Source organism: Prunus dulcis, chromosome 5, assembly GCF_902201215.1.
Source record: "Prunus dulcis chromosome 5, ALMONDv2, whole genome shotgun sequence".
NCBI classification, from domain to species: domain Eukaryota; kingdom Viridiplantae; phylum Streptophyta; class Magnoliopsida; order Rosales; family Rosaceae; genus Prunus; species Prunus dulcis.
In genome coordinates this window covers 11,709,154-11,718,554 of record NC_047654.1, presented here as the reverse complement: position 1 = coordinate 11,718,554, position 9,401 = coordinate 11,709,154, and the positions used below count along the sequence as shown (strand labels likewise).

Below are 9,401 nucleotides of genomic sequence, written 5' to 3'. Positions count from 1 at the left end.
ACATTTTGTTAAGAAAGATTAGGGTTTAAGTTAAAGGACTTGCGTGATCAAATATGGATAGAAAATAAAATTAGATAATTAAAATGCACTTTAATAGTACATATCTAATCGAACAGCTGTTATTCCATTATTCATTTTTTTTTTAATCTAACATCTATAAATAATGGAAAATAAAAAATAAAAAGCCTCGTGGAATATGATATTAGCACATGATCCTTGAGGCTTTTTATACACATGAAATGATCAAATGATATTGTTGTCGTCTTTATATAACCTCATCTAAATCATTTCTCTTATTTCCATTAGCAGATTCAAACCAATGCTATCGCACTACGGACCTAACAACCTACCCCACTCACCCACCAAATAATGTTTGACATTTTTCTTTCTTATTAAAACTATCGAAATATTTTTATTCATAATTTTAATTGAAGATGTATACTTCTTATAATTTTTAATACTTGACACGTGTTTATAAGCATAATTATAGTTAACTTTTTATTTTCATTTATATTATCATAGTTATGTTTAGGTTAAAGTGGTGAGTAAAAATGCTAAAAAAACTATCAATTTTCCAACGGGGTCTAGATAGTAGAACAGGAGAAAATGACATTGACCTGCATCCCGTAGATCTTAGGTTCGAACTCTCATGATATCTTAATTGTGTATGTAAGTTTAGACTATCACTTATACTCAGGAAAAAAAAAAATCAAGATTACACAAGTTTTTATGTAACTGAAAGATTTGCGCTAAGATTTAAGGATCATAAAGCAAATTATGAATTAAGTTGTTATAAAATCAATTGTGTGTGAGTAATTTTTGACTGTTTATACATGAAAATTTTAGACCTTACACTTACGCTCATACGCACAACTGCCCCTAATAGAATTCACAATAGATTAATGACTTTCACCCCAAGCTAACAATTTCATGAATTTTGTTAACGTTTATCATCCATGTATTTTTAACCGTTTACATTTTTTTAATAGTTAGGAATCGCCAAGGCAATCCATGATAGATTTGCCGACTGCCACACTAGACTGCCTAGAGTACTAGAGTGTTCCATATTTTTGGCACAACCGCTTCACTCAGTTAACAAATAAACATATAAATGGTAACTTTGTAATTTAGCGCCAAAGTGATGTCATTTTCTCAGGACAGCTTCAAGGGAAGGCAACTTGTCATCTTCCTAATCAGTAAGTTTAGAACTCACCGAACTCCTACACATCTCTCCATTACTATAAGCTCACAGTCTGTCTCAAGAGAACCCTAAAACTCCCCCTCTCACTCTCTCTCTTCCACAGGCATCTATATAAACCCACCATGGCACACTGGCCAGGTACAAATATTAAACCCTTAATTTTAATCTATGCATGTAATTCTCATATCTTCAACATTTCTGGCATTTACTGGCCTTTGCAGATGATCAGTCCACTACCCATTTCATAATTAAAGAAAAAGTTTCAATTTTTTTTTAATTTTCAAATATTGGGTTTTTCGCCTTTAGCCAGATTCATTGTTAAACTGGGTTTTAGCTATATGTTGTACCGGATCTTGTGTGATTTTTGAAGTGGGTTTCTTTGTTAGCCTTTTACTTTTCTCACAGCAATTCTTTCTTTACCAATTGCCATTTACTTCTTTTTGGGCCTCATTGATGGCTTTGATTGATCACCGTTACTGCTCTTTATCATTGGTTTCAGCTGTTTGATCCTTTACGTAATCACTGCCCTGTTTTGTCAACAGGAATTGCGTCCAAGACTAGTTGATAGCCAATTTTATAGTGGACCAGTATCTGGTGAGGAAAAGGTGAGCTTCTTGTTGCTCTTGAATTTTTGTGTTTACATATGCTTCTTTTAGATTTTCAATTTTGATTGTACTAAAAAGTGATGCTGATTGCTGCTGTATCCGCAAATGTTTGGATGCCCTGTAGCAGAGGATCTTGAATTTTGTATAGTGGCTCAGGGGTCTGTGCTTTGCGCATCGTAATCTCGATTTCTGATGGCGGAATTTGTTGGGCCGAGGTTGTATAGTTGCTGTAATTGCAGAAACCATGTTGCCCTTCATGATGATGTCATTTCTAAAGCCTTTCAGGTGAAGAACTTTGCTTTTCTTTGATTAAGCTGTTGTGCTTCTTTTGATTGTCTGTCATTAAGAAAGAGACCTGCTTTGATATGCTACTGAGAATCTATTCTTTAAAATGAAATGAATAGACGTTTACTTGTCACTAGATTTTGGATGAAATGAGGAATAAAAGTTTAGCCTTCGTGTAAGTTGAAATGAAGACTCAATTCAAACTTGATTAGCCAAGGGAAGGAGGCAAGTAGTTGTTTTCTGTTTGGTTGAGGGTTTTTATGTTCTGCATTGTATTGATTTGGTTAATGCCTATATTAACCTTGTTCTGGATGTGACTATGATAAGAGGATTGCAAGAACATGACTTGATTCGACTATTTCTTTTCCTAAATCATAGGGTAGAAATGGTCGAGCCTTTCTGTTTTCACACGCAATGAACATTACAGTTGGGCCGAAAGAAGACAGACAACTCATGACTGGTCTGCACACTGTTGCTGATGTCTCCTGCTGTGACTGTCGTGAGGTGCTTGGTTGGAAGTACGAACGAGCCTATGAGGAAACGCAGAAGTACAAGGAAGGGAAATTCATACTTGAGAAATCAAAAATCGTCAAGGAAAACTGGTAGTATGTGTGGAGGCTTTTAGTTCATCTGTCTGCATGTCAAATGTAAGTGTATGGGATGCTCATGCTTCTATTCATCTTGTTCAAGAAATCTCATCAATTGAAAATATCAATTATTGTTCCTTATTGTGCATTCATTTCGTGTTCCTCGTGTGAATATTGTATTGGGGATGATTGATTTTGTTAATAAATTGTGAATAACTCTCAGTTTAGCTTATGGAATAAAATTTGAAATTTTGCGTACAATTTTCTGCTCCACTCATTGCATATGGAATCTTCGTGTTTCAATGGATGCCAATGGGTTTTGCACTTCAACAGAAGTTGATGATTGAATGTAGAATGAAGGGAAATAAGAACAAGAATTTGCTGATGAAGAATTACAAATTTGTGCTGGATAGGAGAAATCTGTTGCTAGTTAGGTGTTCCCGGGTGAAAGGAAATCACCACGAACACTATATAAACAAAAAATCTATAAAGCAGATCCTTCTTCTTCACTTGCAAAGTGTCAAAGTTCCACTATCAAGAACTCGAGGTTAAAAAGGGATTCTGCTTTAAGAGGAGGGAAAAAGAAGGGAAATTTGTCGTGAACTGACTACCGCTAACAAACCAACATATAATTACAGCAGATATAAACCTAAAAGCAAATGGATTTACAAAAGTTAAAAAATGACCAGAATCAAATGAATATTATAGAGCAAAAGGAAATAAAAAACACCCTAGCAGGAACATGGTACACCAGTTAACTATTTTCGGTTTTGCTGTGTACCCTTTCTTTGGAATTTGTCCACAAGAGACAACTCAGACAAGGAACAAATGCTTGTCAAATTGAAAGTTTTCTACTTATACGAGATAGCAGACTTCATTGCTGAGCTACTTCATGAACCATACAATCAGGACTGGAACCCTACCTACCTATCTGAACCTTTACAGCATCGATCAAAACCGTACGTATCTGATCCTAAACCTCTAACATTCTTGGCATCTGAAGCAGAAGCACAGTTGGATGCTTGCTCGTTTAGTTCCTTTCATCAATACGCAGATGCCGAGCCCCTTGATACGAAATTAATTCAGCAAAATGCTGCAGGCTGTACCCAATGCTGCAGTCTTTGTTGTCTTCCATTTTCTCTTTCATAGTAAGATTTCTCTCTTTCTTATCTTCTTTTATTTCTTCCATGGCTACTGATATAAACTCTGTTTTACGAACTATCTTCCTCAACTTAGTCAGTATTACCATTGGATCCAACTGTCCAAACACTGTTAGCTTTTGGTTCTTCGCATCCCAACTAATCGAACTAACCCCTGTTCATCCAAATAAACAGAAAAATGAATGGAAAATACAAAAAGAAACTTATTTGGAATGCTTTGAATATTGAAGCTCCTCAAACAAAACTGAGCCAGAAAAGTTAGAATTATACCCCTTATGGCACAGACAGCTTCCGTGACTTTCTTCATTTTTTTGTCATCAGCACTCACCTTCAGTTCCAACTTCTGGTGCAAATATATCTGTGTAGACTTGACAGGATTGCCAAGAGGAAACTAAATTGAAAGAAAGAGAGCATGTTAAAAGTTGGAAAAGCACCTGAGCCATATTGTTAAGACTTAAGAGTAAGAACACAACTACACATACGAAAAGTAGAAATTTTAGAAGTAAGAACACATGAGGTATAATAAATCTTAGATAGATGTTGTGCATTGCAAACTAGGAAATCACCTTTGTCCCAACATCCCTTGAAACATAAGAGCTTCTATCTCTTGCGGTGGATGCAGAGGAATCATGAAAATGAGCCATCGGGTTAGCATTTTCTGAAACATGAGAGATTTTGTCTTCCAGGTAGGATGTGGAGAAATCACGAAAGTAAGTAGTTGGATCGTCATCCATCGCTGTGAAGGAAGGTGCGGGAGAAACACATACCAGGTCTTCATCGTCCAACGATTCAAAGGAGTATGCGCGGGAATGATGAGAAAGAGTCATGGTGCCTTCATCATAAATTGATTGCAAATAATATGGAGAACCAAATGTCGGAAATTCAGATCTTGATGTCACCAGAATCTTGTAATTTGATGTTTTGAAATTATCAAACTTGTCAAGAATGGGTTCTGATCCAGGCCAAACATCATCCAGGACCAACAGTGAAGGATGCTGTCCTGTTTCCTTAAGAAATACTTGCAGCCACTTCAGTGCAATTGTGTCCTCTTGCAACTCAGGTATCTGAGAACCCTTGTGTTCAATCTGTTGGTATAGCTTTCGTACAATAACGCTCAAGTTGGGCCTTTTCGAAACACGAACAAAGAAGATACTGTTCTTGAATATATCTTTAACTTCCTTATCTTGACAAATTTTTTTTGCCAATTTGGTTTTGCCGCATCCCCGAGGCCCGGTTAGCACAAGCGCTGACACCTCATCCTTAAGAAGCTCCCTCTTCAACTCCCTCAAGAGCACATCCAAGCCAACTGTAACCGTTGAAGGTACATATTCAGTCACCTCATTTTCAACATCCGGAGCTTCAAGTGTAGGCAACTTAGGTTCACCTATTCCCATGTCAGTTTGACCTTGTACATCTCCACTACCTTCAATTCGCTTCACCCCGACCTCTATTTTTGCTGCCGAATCCAATGTCTCCTTCACATCCCTTGTTCCCTGCACACTCAATCCAACTTCAGGTTGTGGGGGTTCAAGTACATCACATGAATCTTCAATTTCAGTTGGATGATTCTGTAATTGTACCGTACCACTCTCTTCAATTTGATCAATCAACTTCTCTATTTTACTTACGGAAACCAACCTCTCCCTCACATCCCTTGCTAATTGCACTCTTAATATATTTAACAATCCTTGAAGCGATTCATCCAATCCAAGAAGTTTGTTTGCATATTCATACCTGTTGTAGCTAGTCCACTGACGAACCTTGGAGCACTTGTGAAGTAGCTCCACACCCTCTTCCATTTGAAATCTAACCTTTTCTAATTCCTCCTTTGGGAGATTCAATACCTTGTTATACGCTGCTATTTCTTCTATTAGTGGTTTTAACGAGTCTAGCGTGGATTTGACATCTTCGAGAGGGCGTTTAAGCATCATAGTCTTGTCCTTCACTCGCGCAACGGTATCAAACAACACTCCAAAAACTGCTCCTAGAGTAGCAGCCCCTCCTACTCCGCATACTGGCGCCACTTGATGCCCTCCATTCCCTTCGTTTCCTTGCTGTACCGTCGTGCCTATGTTGCTTCCTGAAGACCCTCTCACATCCCCTGCTTCCTGCTGCACTTTCAGCAAATCTGACATTCTTCTTTCCAATTCATCTTGTTTGTCATCGATCTTCCTAGTCAAAAGCAAGACCTCCTTCACATCCCTTGCTTCCTGCAGCTTCAATATCTCTAACAGTATTCTAAGAGACCTATCCAAGTCAACAAGTTGGTCGCTGTAACTAGGCTTTGTGCAGTTGCAGCAGCTGCCCCATGCATAACAATTCCACATACCAATATTTGACAGCTTCCTAACAAGCACTATGCCGTCCTCCATTTGTCTTTGTAGGCTCTCGATATCGTCGTTCGGGAGGCCTAACTCCACATTATGATCTCGTATCTGTTGGACGATGCGCGGCCGTAGAGATTCCAGAGTGAATTTAAGATCTCCAAGGAGGGGTTTATACTGCAAAACAGTCCTGCCCATCGATTCCTTAACGACATCATACAGCGCTCCGAAGAGTGCTCCTATGGCAGCCCCTCCAACCAAAGCCAGTGCCATGGCCACAACAACAACAATAACCCAGCGGTTTTTTATATATGCTACAATCTAAACTTACAGAACTTTGAACAGTTTCAATGTAAAATCCTGATCTACCTTATTGGCGATCAATTCAGACCAGTTTCGCTCAAATCCAGAGGCCTTGATTAGCTCCTGAAGCTAACATGAATCTTGTGGGTCAAGAGACCCCCTCCAGCCTCCCCGGTTTCTTGTTGGACTCTCTTTCCCTTGAAGAAGCTCCGATCACAGAAATCATCAGAGTTAGTCAACTGGTCTCCGCTGTCTGGATTGGTACCGAGTCCAATGTTTCAATATCCTCACACCACTTAACAGACATCTAACGGTGTTAAACTTCCACTTTATATATATATATATATATATTTATTTTGTTTTATTGTACATGTGTACTCCTCTTATTGGCTATCTAGAGAGATTTGTAATTAATAACTCGATAAAAATTGCCACTTTAACGTTATCTTTGGCTGTAACTATGTTAGTTAATGGATTTTGAAATTTGATGGCATGTTACAACTCTGAAATTGTTTGATGTGTTGGAAAATAAACAGTATGTAGGAGGTTATGGAAAATTTTCGTTGTAATTAGACTAATAAAGTTGAAAAAATGTATAAAAAAATGGATTCGACTTCGGACTAAACCGCCCAAACTAAATTGAATTTGAGACTTAATAGTTTGCTAATGCAGAATTACATATATATATGTGATTTAAAAGCCTGAAAATTAAAGCAAAAGATCTAATAAAATATTTGTTTACAGCAATTATTCTCTCTCTCTCTCTCTCTCTCTCTCTCTCTCTCTCTCTCTCTCTCTCTCTCTCTCTCTCTCTTTTCCTTTCTTCTTAGGGTATTCTACTGAATTGCCCCCTGAACTTGTAAATAATTCTCAATTTACCCCCTGACCTTTTTTTTTAGCGAATTAAAGGCTCGAATTAAATTTTATTATCAATGTTACCCCCACCGTCAAAATTCGAACATTTCATCCATTAGTCCGTCTATTTGACCCACGTTGACGCTTGATTGAGGGTTATTTTCGGCATTAGGCGCGGGTTGAATTAGAAACCTCTCCTCTCTCACACACTTCGCACTTCTCTTTCACATTGGTAGGGTAGGGATAGAAAGGGACTGGAATTTGGGCGGGAAAAAGGACGAAATCTAAGGTTGGAATCGAGGGAATCTGAAAGCATTTTCATAAAGGTTCTTTTGGCTCTGTTGATTCGACGCAGCATGAGTCTGGATGTGTTGCCTTTGCAGGTGCGGAACAGAGGGCCTCCTCCCAAGTACAGTAAGTAATCGATTTTCCCAATTTCAAATTGTTTAAGCTTTTGTGGTCCTTGGTGTCGGTTGTTTGCACATTTTGCCATGTTGTCTGATATGCTGTTTTGAATATGAAACACTTGTGGTCCCGAAGCATTTGTGTTGTTTTGTCTGCATAATTATAGGTGGACCTGAGTGAATTAGAAGTTTAGAATGGTAGTTGGGCACTAAAGAAAATTTGGTGTGGTAAAATAGTGGTTTTATATATAATTTTCTGTTTTTTTTAGGTGATCCAGATTTGTTCTCCCTAGAAATTCACCATGGAGGTTATATTTCAGAGGGGAAGTATGTTCGGGGTAAGGTTACTTGGGCAGACAACTGTAATGCTAACCACCTGTCAATGCTTGACCTGTTTGATGTTGCTATCTCTCTAGGATATGACCATAAAAAAATACAGTACCACTACTGGAACAAAAGAAGGGGGTTTGTTCCAATTGAAGTAGATGCCCATGTAGTTGAGTTTGTGGAGTATACACCTACTTCTAGAGTTCAACCTTTATATCTCTCATATAAGAATCAACCGCATTTCCCAGAGAGCCAGGCATCTGCATCTACTCCACAATTGGGGTTGGAAGTAGAAGTTGAAACTGAAATTGATGTTGGTGAGTTGGGGAACCAGTTTGTAGAAGTGGATGTTGATTTAGATGATGATGGTTATGATGAGGTACATAAGGAGGGAGATAATGAGGCAGATGACAGGGAAGATGATGAGGCTGAAGATGATGATAGTGTAGAAGAGGCTGAAGATGATGATAGTGTAGAAGAGGCTGAAGATGATGACAGTGAGACAGACATTGAGTTGATTGACTCCGAGTTCGAGCAGTCAGATGAAGAAGGGTTGAAGAGAGTCTTGGAAGAGGATGATAACTTGTTTGATAAACATGTAGTTGATGAAGAAAATGATGAATACAATGAAGAACCTGGTGAGGTTGACAGTGAAGACTACAATACCGACGATCTTGTAAGTCTTGATGAAGAATCTGATGAGGGTGAAGGTGTGAAAAACCGTAATCGCAGAAGAAAAGCTCCTAGATTTAAGCAGTTTAGAAGAGAATCTGATTTGCTGAAGCCAACATTTCATTTGGGAATGGAATTTACCAACATGGAGCAGTGTAGGGAAGCAATAAGGTATTATGCAGTTTCATGTGCAAGGCCATTGAAGTGGGTGACGAATGATTCGAATAGGGTGAGGCTGAAATGTGAAGGAGATAAAAAACAAAAGGTTCCATGTCCTTGGATGCTATATGCTTCTCATGTGGGGAAAGGTCCAAGTACAAGGATTAAGACATATGTTCCAAGGCATACATGTGGAAGGAGGCAAAGAACCAAGTATGCCACTTCATCATGGCTGTCTAAGAGGTTTGATGAGGAGTTAAGAGATAATCCCAAAATGAAAGTGACAGATTTCATGAAGTTAATAAGGAAACATTATGCCATAGATGTAACTGAGGCTCAAGTTTATAAAGCCAAGAGTTTTGCAAAAAAGAGAATTCTAGGCAGTATTGAAGAGCAATATGGTAAGTTGTGGGATTATTGTGAAGAGTTAAAGAGCAATAACCCTGGCAGTACTGTTATTGTGAAAACTGAATTGCAAGGTGAGAATCCTATTTTCAAGAGGATTTATGTATGTTTTGG

General features: G+C 38.3%; 2 protein-coding genes across 3 annotated transcripts; one reads left to right on the top strand and one right to left on the bottom strand.

Annotated features, from left to right (window-relative positions):
* The first annotated feature begins 1,205 nt into the window (after positions 1 to 1,205).
* On the top strand, positions 1,206 to 2,933 carry LOC117627393 (protein yippee-like At4g27745). Of its 2 annotated transcripts, none has more exons than XM_034359468.1 (4): positions 1,206 to 1,339; positions 1,744 to 1,806; positions 1,934 to 2,091; positions 2,470 to 2,933. In XM_034359468.1, the coding sequence occupies exons 3-4, from the start codon at positions 1,999 to 2,001 to the stop codon at positions 2,695 to 2,697; spliced, it is 321 nt and encodes a 106-aa protein (XP_034215359.1). In that variant the 5' UTR covers positions 1,206 to 1,339; positions 1,744 to 1,806; positions 1,934 to 1,998; the 3' UTR covers positions 2,698 to 2,933. The 2 variants fall into 2 exon arrangements, with proteins under 2 accessions (XP_034215359.1, XP_034215360.1); XM_034359469.1 differs by having other exon boundaries at positions 1,931 to 2,091.
* Positions 2,934 to 3,342: 409 nt separating this feature from the next.
* On the bottom strand, positions 3,343 to 6,682 carry LOC117627392. Its single transcript, XM_034359467.1, has 3 exons — positions 4,405 to 6,682; positions 4,109 to 4,229; positions 3,343 to 3,992 (listed from the first exon to the last, which is right to left on the bottom strand). Exons 1-3 carry the CDS (start codon positions 6,433 to 6,435, stop codon positions 3,709 to 3,711), a joined length of 2,436 nt encoding a protein of 811 aa, XP_034215358.1. The 5' UTR covers positions 6,436 to 6,682; the 3' UTR covers positions 3,343 to 3,708.
* Between the last annotated feature and the right edge of the window lie 2,719 nt (positions 6,683 to 9,401).

What these genes read in the sequence shown, in the direction of transcription:
- LOC117627392 (XM_034359467.1), bottom strand. Translation starts at nt 6,435, where the DNA reads ATGGCACTGGCTTTGGTTGGAGGGGCTGCCATAGGAGCACTCTTCGGA. An exon ending in CAAGGGATGTTGGGACAAAG is followed by an intron (nt 4,230 to 4,404) that starts GTGATTTCCTAG and finishes CTTTCAATTTAG; the next exon opens with TTTCCTCTTGGCAATCCTGT. An exon ending in AGCTGTCTGTGCCATAAGGG is followed by an intron (nt 3,993 to 4,108) that starts GTATAATTCTAA and finishes TTGGATGAACAG; the next exon opens with GGGTTAGTTCGATTAGTTGG.
- LOC117627393 (XM_034359468.1), top strand. Translation starts at nt 1,999, where the DNA reads ATGGCGGAATTTGTTGGGCCGAGGTTGTATAGTTGCTGTAATTGCAGA. An exon ending in TCATTTCTAAAGCCTTTCAG is followed by an intron (nt 2,092 to 2,469) that starts GTGAAGAACTTT and finishes CCTAAATCATAG; the next exon opens with GGTAGAAATGGTCGAGCCTT.